Below are 21,156 nucleotides of genomic sequence, written 5' to 3'. Positions count from 1 at the left end.
ATAAAATATATTGTATCTTTTATACTTGTGATATCATACTTTAAAATACATATATATATTAGATATGGAGCGAATCAATCCGCTTGAAAAGATTGAACAACTTCTTACATGTCCTATTTGTTTAGAAAGATTTAAGTAAGTATATAATTAAATTTTTTTTTTTATTTTTTTAAAATTTTTTATATTAATTAAAATATTTTTTATATATTTAAAATTTTTTAGAAATCCTAAATTATTAGCATGTCAACATACATTTTGCCTTCATTGTCTTGATGGATATGCAGAATCTTCAATTGGTAAATTAAAATGCCCTGAATGTAGAGCTGAACATAATTTACCATATGATGGAGCAAAAAATTTACAAACAAATTATACACTTGTACGATTTTTAGATATTCATCTTGAAGCTTCAGGTGAAAATACAGAAGAAATTGAAGCTTACATTGATAGATATAATATGGAAAGATGTAAAATATGTGACGAAAAGACAACTTGCGAAAACTGTTCACATTGTGATAAAAGAGCATGTTGGTTTTTATTAAATTTAATATTTTATAAATAAATATTTTAAAATTTTAGGTAGTGATTGTCGGAAAACACATATGCAAATGGTAAAGAAAGATTTAGGACGATTAATGAATCAGGTTAGTATAAGTTAAAAATATAATATATATATATTTTTTTTTTATTTGTGTAGGTTAAACGTCTTTCAAATCGGTTAACGGAGTCAATTTCAAATATTGATAAAAGTATTGAATTTACAAAAGGTAATTGTGAACATTCAAAAAAAGAAGTTCAAGAGTATTTTGCTAGATATCAAAAAGAACTTGCGAGGAGAGAACAAAATTTTCTTTCTGAGATAGGTGTATTTCAATCGACAGAGTTAACATTATTGAGGTGCTTACGTGAAGCACTTGAATTGGAAAAATCAAATATTGATGATTCTTGTCAATGGGTTGAAGAAGTTATAAATAATAATAAAGATTATGAGGAAACTAATTTAATTAAGATGAAACAAATGTTTGTTGAAGGATTAGATTACTTAAGGAGTTTCCAACCAGATCATGATGAATATTTTGGTAAAAAATTAAGATTTAGTCCTGGTGATGATGCTGCAAAACTTCCAATGGCAATAGCAAATTTTGGAGAATTAACTTTAAGTTTACCACAATTTGCCGGAAGATACCTACCATTAGAACAACATTATTTACCAAAATCATTTAAATTGAATCTTGAAAGTGATTGTTTCAAAATATCAAAAAGATCACAGGCATTAGAAGAAAAAAATAATGAAAATCGAGGATTTTCTAGGCTTGGAACAAGAAAATCACCACCATTAGATGATAATTTAAGTAGATATAGTAGATCAAGACTAAGAGTTACTGGATATGATAGTAGATCAGGTAGATCAAGTCCTGAAATTTTTCCAAGTAATGATAGAGTTGGATCAAGTCCATGGAGCAAATTACCAGACTTAGAAATATCAAGAAATAATAAAGAAAATGATATTATAAATAAACAAAGTAACAATGAAATACCATCAAATAAAATAACAATAAAAGAAAAAATTTCAATAAATAAAAATAATGATTTATTGTTAAAACAAAATGATCAAACAAAAAGAATTATTGAAAATCCTTTTCAAAGTCATATTCCGGCAGTATTTGCAGTTGCTCCAAATAATGTAGTTAAAAATATTTGTGGAAATGGTCCTTCATCAAGTCAAATTAAACCATTAAATATAGAAACAATAAAAAATGATGGTTCAAGTAATGATAGTAATAATTCTGTTATCAAGCCAGAAGCCAAAAATAATGTAGAGATTTTTTCAGTAACTTCTGAAAAACCTCCTGTTCACAAATTTCGTTGTATTAGCCGTTCACAGTCACGAAATTTTGAACGACAAAATAATGAAAAAAAGGAAAGTTCATCTCCTGCAAGTTTATCATTTACTACAACATCTCAAAAACCACATGATACTCCAACAAATAATAGTGTAAAAAAAGAAAATCCATCTGAAGATATTACACCAATAAGTGTTATGCATTTTTCTGGAATATCACTTGTTGAAAGAGTATCACCACTCCCCACATTTAATGATTCATTTGATTTTTCATCACCTGATGTTTCATCAACTACTGAGGGATCATCATCAACAGAAATTAAATCAAATAATGCTGAATTACCACCACAACCTCCTACTCCAAAGATATCACCAAAGACATCACCAAAAGAATCTTCAAAAAATAATATTAATGAAAGTACCTCAACATCAATTACTAATAGTGATATACCAACATGGATTTTAAGGAGACGACAACGTAATAATGGTAGTTATGGTAGAGCAAAATCAAATCCTGAACCTGAAGCAATTCGCCATGCCTTAACATTATCATCAATACCATCATCTCAAGATAATAATACTCATAAAAGTAGAATTAGTTCACGTGATGATAGTCCATCAGGATCAAGTAGAGTTCAACAATTGTTAAGAGAACGTGGTGATCGTCTCTCATCAATTGGTGGGGATGGGCGTATTATAAATGGTCACCAGGCATCTAATAATACTACTACTAATAATATTAATGAAATTTCTATTGGAAATGATGAAAAAAAATCAAAATCAATAGGAGTGACTCATAGTAATTTGATAAGAGAAAGAACACCATCAATTGATAGAATATGTAGTAATAATAATAATAATATATTAACAAGAGTTAATTCATTTTCATCATCAATAATAAATTATGAAAGTAAATGTATACCAAAATATGTTATTGGTCAAAAAGGTACCAATGAAAATGAATTTAATTGTCCTCGTGGTATTGGTGTCCTACCTGGTGGTGAGTTTGCTCTTGTTGATAGTTACAATTCTAAAATATATTTATATACAAAAGATGGAAAATTATTAACATCTTTTGGTAAACATGGATCAAATGATGGAGAATTTGATAATTGTTCATGTGTAGCATTTAATAAATTTAAGTATCAATTTATTGTTACAGATTCATGTAATAATCGTATACAAATATTTGATTCAACAGGAAGATTTGTTAAAAAATTTGGTAAAGAAGGAACTGGTGATGGTGAATTTAGAAGTCCATGGGGTGTGTATGTTGATGAGATGGGATTTATTTTTGTATGTGATAGAAATAATCATAGATTACAAATTTTTGATCAAAATGGAAATTTTATAAGAAAAATTGGTAGTAAAGGAAATGGTCCAATGCAATTTAATAATCCACTTTATGTATGCGTACATAGAAGATCACAAAATATATATATTTCTGATTCAGGTAATAATCGTATTAGTATTTTTGAAAGTGATGGTAATCCATTATTTCAATTTGGAAGTGAAGGTTTTATGCAAGGTTTCTTGAAATCTCCTCGTGGTTTATTTGTTGATGATCAAGTAAGTGTTAAAATAATTATTTATTTATTTTTAATAATCATAATTATTATAAAATTTTTCCTTGACATTAATTAATAATTTGTTACAATAAATTAATATTTTTTTTATTATTTATAGGGTTTTGTTACAGTTGCAGATTCTGGAAATGGGAGAGTTCAAGTTTTTTGTCCTGATGGATCATTTTATTATGCATTTGGTTGTTGGGGTACATCTGCCGGTCAATTTAAAGGTTTAGAAGATGTTGCACTTCTTAACGGAAATTCAATAGTTGTTTCTGATCGTGAAAATTGTCGTTTTCAAATTTTTTAGCCTATTGACAAATTTTGTTCTTTAAAAGTGTAACATTGTATAATAAAATTGAATTAAAAGAACTTTTTAATATTAAATTTCTTTGATATATGATATCAAAAGTCATTAAAAAGTTTAAAAAATTATAATTGTGTAATTTATTTGTATTAATAGAAAGAAAAGTTATTAAAATTATTAACTTTTTATGGTAAAACTTTTTATATATTAAAAATTTTATAAAATGAAATATAATATTATATATTTAAAAATATTTTTATTATATTTGTCTCTAATTAATATTTTATAACAAAGAAAAATTATATAAAAATTGATTAAAAATATTATAATAAAATAATAAGAATTTTTAGTAATAATTATTTTAAAAAGAACCATTACACATATTTACTGTACTTTTTTAATTGTACTTTTTTTTAACATATTTTGGTGTATGTTTAAACATTTTTTAACAGTATGTTAAAACAAATATATATTATTTAAATTGTGAGATAATTTGTTATTATTATAATTGTATAAATTTAAATTAATAATAAATTTGGAAAAAATATTTTCTCAAGTTAAATAAATAAATAAATATTTTATATATTTATATAAATCAGACAAAAGCTATTAAATATTTTTAAATCAAGGTTTTTGATTTATATATATAAAAGAATTTTAAAAACTGTTAAAGAAATTTTTATTGTAATTTAATAATGGTTAATATATTCGTGATTATGATAATACATTTTTTTTTTTTAATTTTAAAGTTAAATTTTTGTATGAAAAAAAAAAAAAATAATAAGTGTGTCAAATTTAATTATATTATAATTGTAATATTAAATTTCTACACGATGTTACATGATCTCAAGAATATTAAACTTTTGTAATTTATTTATATATTAAAAGATGAGTGGAAATTTTTAAGGAGGAAATTAAAGGAGTTTACATAAGCTCAGACTGATTTCATATATATATATATATATAAAATAAACAATTTAACTAAAGAATATTTAATAAAATATTTATAAACCATTTATTTTTGTTTAAGTTTAATTACCACTAAAAATATTTTTCTCATATTGCCATATGCTGATCATTAAAAGTATTTATTATCATTTGTGTATATAAATATATACAAATAAATCACGCCTTTCTAATACTTCTAGTACTGTTAATTATTAAAACTTATATAATGATTTTTATTACTCTTTTAACAAATAAATGTATCATAATTTGCCATTATCATTATATCGTATAATAATAATATTATTAGATATGTAATTTCTTTATAAAAAAAAATTTTTTTTTTCTTTATTATTGTCTCCACCTAAAACATGAAATGTACTAATATTCATTGAAGCGTCAATGTTAATTTTGGAACTATTTACAATGATCATCAACAACCTCGGCCATTATTTACATAATGCCGGCAATTCTACTAACAACCAAATAGGTCGTTGTCTTTTTACATGTAATGTAATATTGAGGAAATATAATAAATTATTTCAAATAAACACTTGACTGAAGCCTTGAATATACATATATATATATATGTATAATAATATATGTGGTTCTCATCCAGTACCGCTAAATAAAATGAGATTCATGAAAATATAATTGCCTACCTTAATATGAGAAAATTAGATAAAATTTGATTTTAATTATCAATTCTTAATTATTATATTAATTAATGTTTGTAGTATGAAAATAACTTTAAAAAAAAAAGAAAAGTTTTTACTTTTTTTAAATACCTAATTTATATATAAAATATGACGACACATTTTTCTCTTAATTCTCTGTATAACTTTAGTATGCATTAATTTTAAATTTATATCATTATATCTCATTACATTTTTAATATCACAGTTAACATATATTTACAGTATACATAACTTGAGATAAAATTATTAATAATAATAATAATATAAATCTTATTTATTATTATCAAATATTTTATATAAAAATGTTTCTAACAATCAATTTGAAAAACCGTATTCAAACTATATTGTTAAATCAATTTTTATTCTTTTAGAGTTATAAATATTAATTGTTTAACAAACTTTTGTCAAAGTGTAATGAAAATGTTGTTTTTTTTTATACACAATTAAACTATTATCAACGTTGTTTGTTATTATAAGTTAAATGTAAAAAAAATATATTTTACCTGATGATCTAAAAAGTAACTTTTTTTTTTCTAATAATTTAATAGTTTTTTCTCCTTGTTAATATATATATTGTGATAACAATTTTTAACCTTTGATAGAATATATATATTATTAGATTTAAGGTTGGAACTCTGAAATACTACCTTATGTCAATACAGCTATCCTTAACTATCTCTAAAAGTGCACTTTAATAGAAGACAAGTTTAATTCGTACCATAGAATAATTTAATTCCTAGAGACAACTTTTTTCAAACAAAATATCATACTTTTAACAGTTAACTTAAATAATATTTTTTTTTTTTACTTTTCAATATAATATATATTATACTTTTAAAATTTTTTTAATGGTATTATTATTGTTATCAGATTTTTAGCTATTAATTGTTTCATTTTAATTATTTTATAATATATTTTATTTTGATTTTCTTAATGATTAATTTAAATGTCATTATAAATTAATTTTTCTTTGTATCAACTTGTTCAACTTAAAAATATCTAACATTTTCTGATAGAATGTTTATATTTATTAACCTATTCCTACCATTTTTCAAGATCCTTTTTGCAACTAAAATTTTATTTACACTTCACACCTATGCTTGATTTTATAATTTTATATTTAAACCTGTTTAAAAAATTATTACATCTTATTTTTGACCTTGCTACTTTTTATATAAATATTTAGCTTCATTTTTACTTATAAAATGGAGAACACATATTCATAGTCTTATTATTATAAATGATTTTACAAAATTTAAGGGAAAAATAACGTTCCTAAACTTTTCTTTCTCTCTCACATACCCTATATGCTCAATTAGTTTCAATGAATTGATAAAAATATTTTATTTGTATATTTAGACTTAACGAGAAATATAAATTGAAAACTAGGGATACTGTAGAATTTGTATAAGGATGAAAACAGGAACGAGGTCATTAATTATGATGAAGTTTTTTTTTTATTTTATTATAAAAGAAAATCAACACTGTATCTAATTTTCCTCCTATCTATATTTATTGGCTATATTTATTATATTTGACAACATTTTTGCCCTACTAAAATTAAATTTATATTTAGAGAAGGCAAAAAAAAAAAAAAATTAGAATTTTATCTTATTTCACCTCATATTTATATATATAATATTTTAATACTTTTATTTTTTTAATTTATCTTTTATACTTTTTATATTATTATTATTTTTTATTATATAATATATATTATACTATTATGTTTATAAATATATATATATGTATAAATATATCAAAAAGTATTATAATTTTAATTTTTGATAAAAATTTTTATTTTAATAAGTTGCATCATTTTATTATAAAGCATACTACACCATTATGATTATTTACCTTTTATCGTTTTTCATTGAAATTTTTAAAACTTTACTATTATAATTATATAAATAAAAAGAATAACCGATAAAGTTAATTTTAAATATGTTCTTTGATTGTTTTGGTGTAAAAATATAATTAGGTTATAATTTTTAAACTATTTATACAATTAATTTATATTATTAGCTTTTTAAATATTTTTTTTTTATTATCTTTTTTTTTTATTAAAATTAGACAATGTAACATTCATTATTAAACTTGATCATTGTACAAAAAATAAGTATTATTTAATTGTATAATTTTATGATAAGATGTACAATTTTTATACATAATGGTTACAAGTTGATACATTCAAAATTTATTCATCATTTAATTTCTTAATACCCATAACCTGTAGAAGAGAAATTTTACAAAAATTATTAGCTATTATTGCAACCTGTCTCCTTTTTTAATTATCTTTTTATATTTATTTTTTATTTTTTTTTTTAATTCTACTTATCAGCCTTTTACCCTTCTTTTAACTTCTTTAGAAGCCTGTTTCTACCAGCCTTCTCACATCCAACTTCCCTCTTTACCTTTCTGGACGATAAAAAACAAAAATCCAGAATTAAATAATTTCAACAGCTTATAAAGTATAGCTGCCCCAAGGCTTTTTTTTTAATATTTTCCCCGTCATTCAACCCTAAAATGATTTTAACTTTGTTGCGCATTAAATATTTATGTTTTTTATTTACAACACAACTTTTTGCAACAACTCCCCATCATATGAACCTCTATTATTTATCTAATCAGCTGTCTGATAGTGAGGAATATCAACAAAAAAAAAATTTCCTAGAAGTTGGTTGTATATTTATAATACCACAACAGGATAGTTAAAATATTTTTTCACCGTCCAGTTAACCCTCTTTAAATATTAAATCTTATAATCATACACTTAATCAACTTCCTATCCTTAAACATTCATATTTACTATTTTAATTTTATTTTATATTTATTTTATCTTTATCTCAATTAATAGTTGTTTTTTGTTATTTACCTCATAATAGTTTTTGACTTCTTTATTATTTTTTTTTGTTATTTTCCATTTAAACTATCATTTTTTTTATCTTGGTATAAATTCAAATAATAATTTGTTCCGGGTAAATATTGTGACAAAATTTAATAAATAAATCCATCTTTTTCTAATTACTAACCTCCTTAACATGATCAAATACATTTTTACAACAACTCGTTAATACTAATTTTGACCTAAGAAAATTATACCGACTACTATAAAACTTTTTATTTTCCTTTCTTTTATTTAAACCATTCTTAACAAGCTTTCTTTGTTCTCATAAACATATAAATATTTTCTTTTTATTCCATCATTTAACAAAATAAATGTGATTTTTATTACAGTGGTCTTATAAATATATATATATATATCTTGTTAACATATTCTGGACATTTGTATTTTATTAAAAAATATATATTTATATTTATAATATATAATAGATAAATAATTCCATTCTAAGAAATATTTTATTTTTCAACCAACTTTCTTCCTTTTTTTTTAATTCAAAACAAACTGAAGGCATCTAAGATTTCATAAAAAATAATACTTCTAATTTTAGTGTTCATTCAAAAATTATTCATCACTCCTTCATCATATTCCACCACTTTTTTGAGAAAACAAAAGAAATTCAACATATATTTACCTTTCTTCTTTCATGCTCATGGCATGGCAGCCTTTTTTGTGAAATGTAATAGTTATTTGAGATGTTGTTTTTCATGAAATTGGATCTTTTTCAGTGAGAGATAAAATATTCATATATATCTTTATATCTAAATATATTTATTATATTATATTATATATATGGATATATCTATCTATCTATATATATATAATTTAAAGGTATTGAAAGTTGGAATTTTAGAAATTTGACTACAAATATAGAACAAAAAATTTATTAATTTTTATTTAATGATAATCTTTTATCATCATATTATGTAATTTTTGTTAGAAACTTGAATATACTTTTATCATCCAACTTTTATATGCGCCATAATCATATTTATAAATATTTTTAACAATTTAAATAAATGTTTACCCTAAAATCATTAAAAATTCATTTATTTATATTAAATTCAATATATTAATCATTACTAAATAATATCTTTAAATATCTATAAATATTTTTCAAATGATTTTACTTTTATTAAATAGGGAAAAAAAACAATTCTAACTGTGTTGTATCAAAGTTGATTTTTTTTTTATTATCATTATTTGTTGATAAGATAAGATTTCTATAATTTTTTGATAAAAACATAAATTGTTGATAAAGTGGACATAAGTTAGTTATTTTTATAAAATAAAGCTTAATATGATTTATCAAATTTTAACTTTAATTATTAATAATATTAGCTGATGTATAGTATACTTTAATATATATTTCTTTTATCAGTATATAACAATTTTACCAACTTTATAATAGAGAAATTAAAGTTTATCATGTAATAATATAAAAATGTTGTTTTTTTTTATATGAGAGAGAATAAGATAAAGAAGTTTTAAGATATAACTTTAATATATTTTTTTTTTTACTATATTTTATGTCATTGATAAAAATTAAAAAGCCATTATTGTACTTTTTAATATATTTTTATTTTATTCAATCTTTTTCTGTAAACTATAAAATTTTTTAAAATTACCCATAAATAATTATTTTTAATGTTTAAGTTAAATCAAACAATGATATTACTTGTAGTATTATACACATTTAAAAATCATAATTAACACTTTAATTTTAACATTAATGTTTAAAGAAACCTCTTAAATTTTTTAATATAAAATTTAAGTACATATTTACAGAATCTTTTTTATAATATTTATGCTCATAAATTGTACATGTTTTAAGATTTATCATTATATATATATTTTAAAGTATATATATATATATGTATACATTTATTTGTACCACTTTTTTTACAGTATCCTACTACATATATGGCAATAATATATGTCTGTAAGCATATTATAGTTTACATATACTTTTATAAATAATAAAAACGATTTATGTTATATTTTATTAAAGCTTACTTTTTGATCTATATTTTTATATAAAATATAATTCCCTTTTTAACAAATTGTTTCTATTTATCAATGCTAATATTATGTTATAAGACAACATATCCATCTTCATAACAAAGGATAAATTAAATTTTCCTAATGATGTCTCATTTATTTATTTTTCTTTTGTCTTACAATAACAAGCCTTTTGTCGATTTAAAGGTAATAATAAATATTATATTATTTTTCTTTTATTATCCTTTACTTTTAATGGTTTAAATCCATTATATTGATAGTGGTAATAGAGTTTTGATTAAAAATTCTATTGTCAATTATACTCTTAAAATTGAAGTATTTTTGTCAAAACATTCATGTTATATTTGATAATAATTATCAAATGATTTTTTCAATAGTAGTATTCACATATCTTATTAAAGGCGGAATCATAAAATGCCATTATTTTTGAATGTTTCCCCCTTACAAACAAATATTTACAGTCTCATAATATTTTTCAATTTTACTTTTAAAACTCCTGTTCAAAACCAAAACATCCAATATTTATTTGTTTAAGCCATTGCCTAATTATCCAAAATATCAACTCACATCTTTTCTTAACCATATTTTATTATTTTTTACAACAGCTTGTTAATTTAACTTTATGGCCATCTTTTCTTTTACTCATGTCAACGAGCTATGCTTCTCTTAATAATAGTTGAAAGCAAATAAAAATATGAAATATGGGAATTGTTAAATTTTTTTGGAAAAACAAACTTACGGTATAATCTCTTTACTTTAAAATAATAAAAAGATACATTATATAATATATATAAATATATTATATATTATATAATATATATTTTAACTAATTAGGTATATATTTTCTTTGGTCTTTTTTGATGCTTTTAAGTAATTAACTAAAAAATTTATTTAAATAATATTTGGCTTTGTTTTTCCCCAATTTTAGTGTGTAAATATGTTTAGTTCCTAAAAATTAAGCTTTCATTTTTTAAATGACATTATTTGTTTGTTTACATTGAATGTTAAATAAAGAGTGATCTGTTAACTAACAAAATATGTGATTTAATGACATATTGCGCAGTATCATTAAATAAAAAGAGTTGAGATGTTTTTTAAGTGTTATCATTTCCTATATTCAATTTTTGATTTTATCTTCTTTGTTACCATTCACTGTATATCTACTAATTATTGCTTAAGTTTTAATAAGAGTATTTAATATTATATAAAATCATGTAGTTAATTTTTTTTTTTTTTATTTTAATATAATAACAACTTCATTAATTCTTTATTTAAATTTTATACAAACACTTATTAATCAGGTGAAAATAAAACTTTTCTTTAATAACACCCGTATTAATACCTTCAATCTTGTAATCTATACTAGCTTATCACTATATCTTAAGCAAAAATAAAAATATTATTTTGTTTTAGTTAAAAAAAAACTTGTATAATCAACCTACTATTTTTCTTCGCATTTTAAGTACATTCCTTTTATGATTCATAAAATTATAGTAGTAAGTAATTTTTATCAAAAAAAAATTTTTTCTTTTACTATTCTAAGCTTCTTTATATTATTAGTATTAAAAATTTTTTGTCAATAGGCATTTTTTTTAATATCATATCTATTGTTATAATAAGTATTTTTAAAATAATTTTTTACTTTTTTCCCATGAGTAATCATTTATTTAAAAAAAATATAAAAAACGATGATGAAAATTTTTGTTGATGTATTAAAAGGTTAACTTATGTGATTTATATCATTATTGTCTTTACTTTTTATTTTAATAGATATTAAATTATAAATTTAAACAAAAAAAAAATAATCTAATATTAATTGTAACTGGTTATTTAAATGTAAGTTGACAGTAAATTAATATATAAAAATTTTTTTTTTCTTATACTTTTTTAATTTAAATTATGTTTATCAATATAAATCACATAAATTTTGAATTGTTTAATATTAAAATGACCAACTTTATTATCTTATCATTTGATCTTCCAACTTGTTAAAATAAAAACTTGAAAATTATTTTATAGTAAAAAAGATAACATTGTATATTTATATAAACATTTTTTTTTTCATTGCTTAAAAGATAAATGTTAACAACATATGTATTATGCTTTTTATTGTATAATGAAAATTAAAGGATTAAATTAAATATAATATTAATTCTAAGACTTTTCATTTATACATACTTTTTTTTCTTTTTTTTAAATTTAATTCTTTGTTATTATATATATTTTATACATTAACTTTTTTTTTTCAATTATTTACAACTTCAAATGACTTATGATTATCCATCAACATCTTCTACCTAACCAACTTTGGTCTTTTAAGCTTAACACATTAACATTGCCAAAACCTACTTTATAAAAATATTCTTTCTGTAATGTACAAATTTTTATCTATCAGCTAAAAAGTTAATTCATCGTGTGAAAATTATTCAAGCTTCTTTTCTAACTCATTTTCTTTTTATCATATATTTAACAAATCTTCAAAATTTTATATTCATATACAACTTTGACTTGATTATGATAATAAGTTTACTATCTTACTTAAAAGAAGTTTAAAATAACATATTTACAAATGGAACTTTGAGAATATATTGATATTATTTATTTTAAATCTGTTAACTTAACTATAAATTGTGTGAAAATTAATATTTTATTTTTATGGTAATAATTTAATGTGATATTAATAAAATAATTAAAATATTTAGTTTTAAATTTATCTTATTTTTTTTTTTATTTTTGACTAGTATATGAATAATCATGATAAAAAAAGTTTTATGAAGGTGTAATATTAAAAGAAGCTAAAAGCATGTATTAAATTTTTTTTTTCTTAAAATCTTAAGATTATCCTAATATTTAAACAAATTTCTTATATTAATAATATTTTTTACATCCTTCTTTATATAATACTTTATTAGAAAAAAAAAAGACAATTTGTTATTCGTGCCTTTTATTATCTTCTCATTTTAATATATCAATAAAAAAATATTTAGAGAAGTTATTTTATTATCATTGTGAATTGATGTATTTTTTTAAATATCTATTTTAATTTTTTTTTGCTATATAGATAACATAATGATATTGGCTAATGATCATTTATCATTGCAAACACGTTTTTCTCCATCAACCAACAATCAAATTAAATTAGAACCATCATCATCCACATCTTCATCAGCATCACCTGCATCTGATTCAGACGATACAATTAACGTTTCATCACCAATAAGACAATCTACCTCAACACAAGATATTATGTCAGTTTCTCCAAAATCTGAAAATTTAAATTCTATAATAAATGGTGAATCATCTAGTCCTCAACAAAATAATGGTAACTCTAATGAGAAATCATTAAATATTCAAAAACCAACAAATATAAATACATTATCTTCTTCTAATATTAATTCTACAATGGATTTTAGTGTATTATTAAATTCTATTAATTCAAAAGAACAATTATTAGATAGACAAAATTGTTTAAAAGATAAAAATATTTCTGATAAAATTGAAAAAGGAATATTATCATCAAGTATTACTTTACAAGATATTATACCTAAATTACCATCAATGACATTAGATAATATTCATAGTAATAATTTTATTAATACTTTTACTCAAGGTGATCCTAATGCCATTTTACAACTTTCTCAATTACTCACAAATAGTGGTAATTCAAATTTATTTTCAGGAACAAATTTTCCTAATTTTGGTGGACATCTTAATAATACTAATATACAAAGTAATAAAAAATTATCACAAGATTCTATTTTAAATAGTACAATTAATAATATGCAACAATCTAATGGTAATGAAAAAAAAAGAACTTATCCATACACATTTCAATATTGTGTTTTATGTCAAAAAAATGTACATAGTTCAAAGTTACCATGTCATATAAGACAATGTCATGTAGCTAAACCAATGTTTAGATGTCCTTCATGTGACTTTACATCAACATATAGTAAAAATAATGTTAAATCTCATATGGTATCATTACATGGTTTAGCTGGTGATCCAATATCATATATGGATCAATATAGTTCACAAGTTGAGGAATATATGAAAAAATGTTTTCCAAATGTTAGGGGTAGAGGAAGACCTGTTCATGGAAGAAATTCACCAAAATCTCCTCAAACAAAAAGACAACAACTTCAAACACAAATTAATATGATTCCAGAACAAGGGAATGTTAATCATTTATCAGGACCTGGAATTTCTGGACAAATTAATCAATTTAATATGATGTATAATCCCCTTTTTAATAAAAATATTAATCCAAGTTTTGGCACAACATTAACATCTCAAAATCGGTTTAGTAATCCACAAATTCCAACATCTGTCAATCAACTTAATACATCCTCTTTTCAACACCCACCTCCTCCGACAAACTGGGGGAATTTACCAGTAATTAGTAATGGTGATAAAAATTATACACCAGTAATGATGCAAACAAATCCATTAAATATATTCCCTTATCTTAATAATACACTACCAAAAGGAGATTGTTCCCTTATAAACATTCAAGACGGAGTAAAGTTAAATTTACCTTCAATTTCAGAAGGTAACATTAAAAAACATAAACAAGATAATCTCCCGACAACTTCTATATTTAATATAACTAGTGTATCTGACTTTTTAGCTAATTTAAAAAATAAGTCACCTGAAGAGTTAAATGATGAATATAAAGTAGGCGATAATGAAGTTAAATTAAATAGAATAATGATGGATGAAGAATTTTTTAAGCCTAAATATTTTGGATTTTATCCTTATAACACATTTTGTTTACTTGATGAAAATTTTATAAAAAATACAATATTTGATATATCTATTGATGATTATCAGAAGATATCAAAGGTATGTTTTATTTATATATAAATATAAAATAAAAAAAAATTTTTATTTTGAAGATGATTAAAAAGTCAAGTTTAGACTTTTATCAACGACAAAAACAACACCAAGAAGAAAGATTGTTATCCTTTGAAGAACAGTCAAGAATAGATGAAATAAAGAAAGAATTAAAAGCTCAACCTTTTGAAATTTTATTTGCTTTACATAAATATGATATCTCTGTTCTTACAGCTGAAGATGTATCATTAATTTTTTCAATTGCTCCAACAAGTGTTGATATACTAAGAATTAAAAAATTGACACAATATAATAAATTGTCATTAACAGAGGCTGAATCTTTTATTTCTCAACTTGCATCTATTGAAAATCTTCCAAAAAAAATTTATACAATGAATTTTATATACAATAAATTCAACAATTTATATTTAAATATAATGAATCATTATAAAAAAATCTCTACTTTAGTTAAACAATTATCTCAAAATAATGCTTTAAATGAATTATTTAAAATTATTCTTATATCATTAAATACAATTTATTCTATTGAAAATGAACCATCAAATAATAATAATGATAAAAATTTAATTGATGATGAGAAAATTTTACCAACAATTAAAGGATTTACATTTGAAACATTGGAAAAATTATTTATACCAAAGATTGATAAAAATTTATCTAATAATGAAAGTATCAATACTAAATTTAATGATATATTTAAAAAAATTGTAGGTAATATATATATTGAAGAAAGTAAAAAACAAGAAATAGAAGAACTTTCTAATATAATGAAAGAAATTTTAAATTTAAATTTTGACGAAATTGAAACATTTTTATCAATTATTGAGGAAAGTTTTCAAATTTTAGAGAATGAAAAAAATTTTATGACTGAGAAAAGTCAAGAAATTGTGACAAAATTTATTGAATCAAGTTGTAAAAATATGATTGATATTAAAAAAGAAAAAATTAAGGCAAAAGTAAGTTTTAAAAAAAAAAATTTTCCCTTTTTTTTTTGTTGTAATAATTTAATTAATTTTTTATCTTTTTTTTTTATAGAATACAATTGATGCCTGTATAACATTTTTTTGTGCAAGTAAAAATTATGGAATGTCAAATTCCTCTACCAAGTCATTTTTTTTAAAATTAAACGAAATTCTAAAGAATCTCATTACAGCATTTTAAAAACACCCATCTCAATTATATAATAATTGTTATTTTTGTACTTCTTTAACAATTGATTTTTTTTTCCAATTCCGGTACTTTATTTTAATGGAACCAAAATTGTTATAAAACAAGATTTTGTATAGTTTTAAAAAAGTTTTTTATTTTTTTGCTTATGAAATTGATCTTTCATATAAATCCACTTTACTATATTGTTATTAAATATATATAAACTTGCTTTATTTTAATAAAATTTATTATTTTATATTTTCCTTTAGACAGAGGAAAAATAAATTTTTTTTTTTCAATTGTTAAAGCAAACAATCTTGAATATAAATTGGTTTATTTTTTTTATATTATAAAATAAGTAAGATTAAAGTCATTTAATAAAAAAAACAAAAGAAAATAAAGTAAACGGAAAATTTGAATCGCATTATTTCATTTATTTATAATTTTGTATTGAAAAAGTCAATAACATTATCCAATGAATAATTATCATGTAAAGTTTCAATTAACTCATTAACTTTGTGTTTTGAATTTTGTCCTTTCATTTTAAATTTATCAATGTACAAGTCAGTTATAATACCAATTAATCTATCAAAATAAATTGCCTGTTTTTTATTTTCTTCATGTAATTTATCATATGAGTTTAAAATTTCATTTAATTCTGGTGAAAGATAATTTACATCATTAAATGTTGATTTTATTTCCTAATAATGAAAAAAAAATTTTTTTTATTTATTGTTGAAATTTATATTGAAAATACTTACTTTTAACGCTTTTGCCATTTCTATTTTAAAAAGAAGTTTTGTTTGATATTCCATTTTTGGATGCATCAGTTTCAAAGTGTGTGGGATACTTGCATCATCAATTACTAAAAAACAATATTATTTTTCAAAAAGATATACTCCTCATTATAATGAATACCAAATATCTACATTATAATGTATCATTGGTGAATAATACTAAAACAAAACAAAAAAAACTCACCAACATTTAAATTAACTTTATATTCTTTTTCTGTAATTTCTTTACTTATAACATCTTTTAATATAGCTATTGTACTCAAATTATCACTTTCATATATAGCTTTTCCTTTCATGTAGGTGGCTCTTAAAAGTGTTCCACCGTTAAATGTACTTTTAAAATAAAATTTTGCCTCATCCAGAGGTGGGCATTTATTTGATACTTGACTACAACACATATATAACCATGAATGTGCCTCTGCCATATTAAATTTGCCTTCTATTATTAATTTATTTAACGGTCTTTTACTATCAAAATCATGAATTTTTTCATGTAATGCTAATGGTTTTATAGAATAAGTACGTAACTGAAATTAAGAAGATTTTTAAGTAATTTATGAAATTTAATACTTTTTATTAATTTTTACTTAAAAGTAAAAATAAGTTTTATATATTTAAAAAAAAAATGATATTATAATAAATGTTTATATTTTAGCATTAACATATATACTCCTTTTTTATTATAATATCAAATCTTTTTTGTTTGTATCTTTAGTTTTAAATAACGGATATGTTACGTCAAAATAAGAGGAGTAACATATTTTCTTATAATTATATAAATAAGATATAATCATAATTATGATATAATAATTTTAGGAATATGTCTAAAAAAAATTTTACTACAATTTTATCTTATCTTGTTTTAATAGTCCTAATTTTTGGTATTTTAACAATAAATAGTATTGAATCTGCTTCTTATGGAGAATATTTGATATCTTATGATAATATACAAAAAAGATCTCCACCAATGGTAACTTTAAAGATTAAAAAAAAAAGAAATAAAAATTATATTTTTTTTTAGATGAAATGGTATTCAAATTCAAAACGTGGAGGTGACTTATGTGGCTGTAATATGGGATGTTTTTATCGTTCATTTGGAGCATGTTCTGCATGTTGTTCACTTGGAATATAGTTATATAACTATGTCTTTTAAATAAATTACCATAAAATGAAGTAGATTAATTAAATTTACTATATTTTAAATATTCTCAATTGTGTCAAAGTATCAAAACTACATTCATTATGTTATAATAAAAAAACTATCTCACCATCATCATTTCCATAAAAAAAAAATAATTTGTTTTTTAATAATAAAAGTTTCTATTTTACTACTTACCTGACATGTTTTTGGTAATCCTTTTGGAACTATATATGCTTTTAATGTACCATATTGTCCCTCAACAGATCGTATACGTATTTCAATACGATTTGTATTAGATTGACATCTATATGATGCTAAAAGAGCATTACCATGTTCAGGAAAAATACTAGTATTTGTTAAAGAGACAACACTTAAATTTTTATCAACATCCATTAATTCAACATTAACATTACATTGTAAAACTACAAAATCAATTGGAAGAACTAATTCAATTGTTAATGTATAACAAGCAAGTTCTTTATTTAAAGTAAAATTATCATTAACAACAAACTCTGGAGCAATTATAATTTCTTCATCATCTTTAGTTGCAGCTTCTTGAAATTTTGTTCTATATTCCTGAAGTTGACTTTCTAAATCTGTTACTTCTTTTTTTAATTGTTCCATTTTAATATCAAACTGTGGAACACTATTTGTCTCACCTTCCTTATTATTTTTAGGTGGTTCTGTTGTCAATGAAAAAATCCAACCTGAATATGATGAAACAATAATTTCATCATAATTAGGATTTGTGAATTTCCCACAAACAATTCCTGTTATTGAATCTTCACAATTGTAACTTTGTTTTAATGTTAGATTATCCATCTCATCTGCATTAAAAAAATCTATTATTCCATCATCTTTACCAATAATAATATCAGGATGACTATTTCCATACAATGAATAATAAAATACGGAAGTTATCTTAGAGATAGACGTTGTATCAATCTCCCATAATACTTTTCCATCTTTTTCAGGTAAATCAAGTAATCCAATTTTTCCATCTCTTGTTCCATATAAAACTTTTTGCCTACTGTATCCACCATCATTCATATATAATGATAATATATTTGCTACATCACTTATTTTGATAACATAACATAATTCTCCATTACTTAATACACGTATTTTTTTGTCTTCACATGATATTACAGGTGTTAGTCCTCTCCCTACCCAACTTCCTTCAGAAACAGGAAGGCATATCACATCAGTTATAACTTCACCACAAATATAACTCTATAATAAAAATGAAGATATATCTAAATTTAAAAAAAAAGTATTTTTTTTACATTTGTTTCCTGAAGATCATGATAATGTGTTAAAACATTTCGGGAACATATTAATAAATCTACACCATAGACATACATTGCCGTTATTGGTTCAGTAAAATTACATTCAAAAGAAAAAAATGGTTTTCCTTTTCTTGAATATCCCTTAACAAAATTATCCACACCAATAAAAATTCGATCTTGAATAGTATTAAGTGCACCACCTAATTTTACACAAACAATTGGTGGACCAGATAATGTTTTAAAAACAACATTATAAGATGAATCTCTATTTTCAAGGCAAGTAAGAACACCATCCTGACTTCCAACAACAATCTAAAAAAAAAACACAATATTTGAATATTTAAAACTTTTTGAAAAATTATCTCTCAAACCTTTATCAAACTTTTATTTTTTTTAGACTTTTTTTTAGCCTTTTTTTCATCATCATTTAAAGTAATTATTTTTAGGCAATCTTGAGAAGTAGTTCCAACTTGGAAAATATCTATACGTGATAAATTTAAATTCATTTATAGCTCTTTTATAATAAGTATTATTCCAGATTATTCTGACCACATTTAAATGAATAATCGTTTCTATGGAAACAAATTTATTATAGTATGATTGTAAATGTAACAATTTTATTTATTAATTATATTTATTAATTATATTTTACAAATTTTAAATTAATAAAAATTTTGCTTTTTATAAATTTTTATTTTTAGTTTGTTTTTTTTTAAATCTAAAAATATTTATAAAAAGAATAAAAAAATTTTTATATTAAATAACTAATGTTTTTTTTTTTAATTGTAAGTATTTTTAATAATATTTATTAAGATTTTAAAAAATATTAACAAATATGTATACCAGATGGTTTATATTTACATCTATGAATACTTGCTAAGAAAGAAAAATATGTGGCATTTCCTGTTACAGCACCAGGTTTAGCTGGATTTTTTCTTCTTATTTTAACATTAAATCCATCCTCTCCTGTAACATCTAATTCAACAATATGCCATTCTAACATCTCTGGATCGGCTATCAGATTAGCTTCAACATTATCAAAACCAAGATTTTTAGCTGCAATAGCTGCTCCAGCCATTGTATTAACATTATTTGGAGCCAATTTACAGAGATGGCGAACAGGACCTGAATAAAGAACTTTTAATGTTGATGTTTCCATAGCCTCATCACATAACTTTTTTAAATCACCAAAAACTTTAAATGAAGATGGATGTTTGATCATTGATATTGATAGTTTTTTTAATTGACCTAACTCAGCCATCTTCATGATATCCTCTGCAGCCCACAAAGCACCCGTTGGAACAAAAATTGATCTATTATATTTTTTTCCTAAGTCTTCTACTAAATTATATGTCTCCTGATCAGATAAGGCTGTTGGTGAACCAATAAATAAATTACATTCACTTAAAATAATTTTAGCATACATTTTTGTAATGTCAGGATGAGCAACTTCAACAACCAAATCAATATCTTTTAAATTGTCTTTTGTTATATCATTTAAAGGTAAAATATTATTATCAACATCAGGAGTTCTATTCCATATTTTTATAACTTCATAATCATTATCCTCATCTAATTGATTTTTTAAAAATTGACCTAAATGTCCAAAACCAATAATACCTATTTTCATTATAAAAT

General features: G+C 21.9%; 6 protein-coding genes across 6 annotated transcripts; 3 read left to right on the top strand and 3 right to left on the bottom strand.

The window, feature by feature from the left end:
- Nucleotides 1–64: 64 nt before the first annotated feature.
- SRAE_2000165900 (E3 ubiquitin-protein ligase TRIM71) lies at nt 65–3,721 on the top strand (the record flags this gene model as incomplete). The annotated part of the gene is made up of 6 exons (XM_024652637.1): nt 65–135; nt 223–527; nt 580–644; nt 698–2,843; nt 2,898–3,412; nt 3,530–3,721. The coding sequence occupies 6 exons, from the start codon at nt 65–67 to the stop codon at nt 3,719–3,721; spliced, it is 3,294 nt and encodes a 1,097-aa protein (XP_024506194.1).
- An 8,252-nt stretch (nt 3,722–11,973) lies between these two features.
- SRAE_2000165800 (Formin, FH2 domain-containing protein) lies at nt 11,974–16,303 on the top strand (the record flags this gene model as incomplete). The annotated part of the gene is made up of 4 exons (XM_024652636.1): nt 11,974–12,004; nt 13,347–15,130; nt 15,184–16,098; nt 16,178–16,303. The coding sequence occupies 4 exons, from the start codon at nt 11,974–11,976 to the stop codon at nt 16,301–16,303; spliced, it is 2,856 nt and encodes a 951-aa protein (XP_024506193.1).
- A 425-nt stretch (nt 16,304–16,728) lies between these two features.
- Nucleotides 16,729–17,513, bottom strand: SRAE_2000165700 (Bardet-Biedl syndrome 7 protein; the record flags this gene model as incomplete). The annotated part of the gene is made up of 3 exons (XM_024652635.1): nt 16,729–16,992; nt 17,053–17,156; nt 17,273–17,513. The coding sequence occupies 3 exons, from the start codon at nt 17,511–17,513 to the stop codon at nt 16,729–16,731; spliced, it is 609 nt and encodes a 202-aa protein (XP_024506192.1).
- Nucleotides 17,514–17,908: 395 nt separating this feature from the next.
- SRAE_2000165600 (Hypothetical protein) lies at nt 17,909–18,220 on the top strand (the record flags this gene model as incomplete). Its single annotated transcript, XM_024652634.1, has 2 exons — nt 17,909–18,058; nt 18,110–18,220. 2 exons carry the CDS (start codon nt 17,909–17,911, stop codon nt 18,218–18,220), a joined length of 261 nt encoding a protein of 86 aa, XP_024506191.1.
- A 141-nt stretch (nt 18,221–18,361) lies between these two features.
- Nucleotides 18,362–20,024, bottom strand: SRAE_2000165500 (Bardet-Biedl syndrome 7 protein; the record flags this gene model as incomplete). Its single annotated transcript, XM_024652633.1, has 3 exons — nt 18,362–19,462; nt 19,516–19,830; nt 19,890–20,024. The coding sequence occupies 3 exons, from the start codon at nt 20,022–20,024 to the stop codon at nt 18,362–18,364; spliced, it is 1,551 nt and encodes a 516-aa protein (XP_024506190.1).
- A 320-nt stretch (nt 20,025–20,344) lies between these two features.
- On the bottom strand, nt 20,345–21,148 carry SRAE_2000165400 (Putative L-aspartate dehydrogenase; the record flags this gene model as incomplete). Its single annotated transcript, XM_024652632.1, has 1 exon — nt 20,345–21,148. The coding sequence occupies one exon, from the start codon at nt 21,146–21,148 to the stop codon at nt 20,345–20,347; it is 804 nt and encodes a 267-aa protein (XP_024506189.1).
- Between the last annotated feature and the right edge of the window lie 8 nt (nt 21,149–21,156).

This window comes from Strongyloides ratti, assembly GCF_001040885.1.
Source record: "Strongyloides ratti genome assembly S_ratti_ED321, chromosome : 2".
In the NCBI taxonomy this organism is placed as follows: Eukaryota; Metazoa; Nematoda; class Chromadorea; order Rhabditida; family Strongyloididae; genus Strongyloides; species Strongyloides ratti.
The sequence above is the reverse complement of the archived record's forward strand: the minus strand, read 5'-3'. Positions and strand labels throughout refer to the sequence as shown.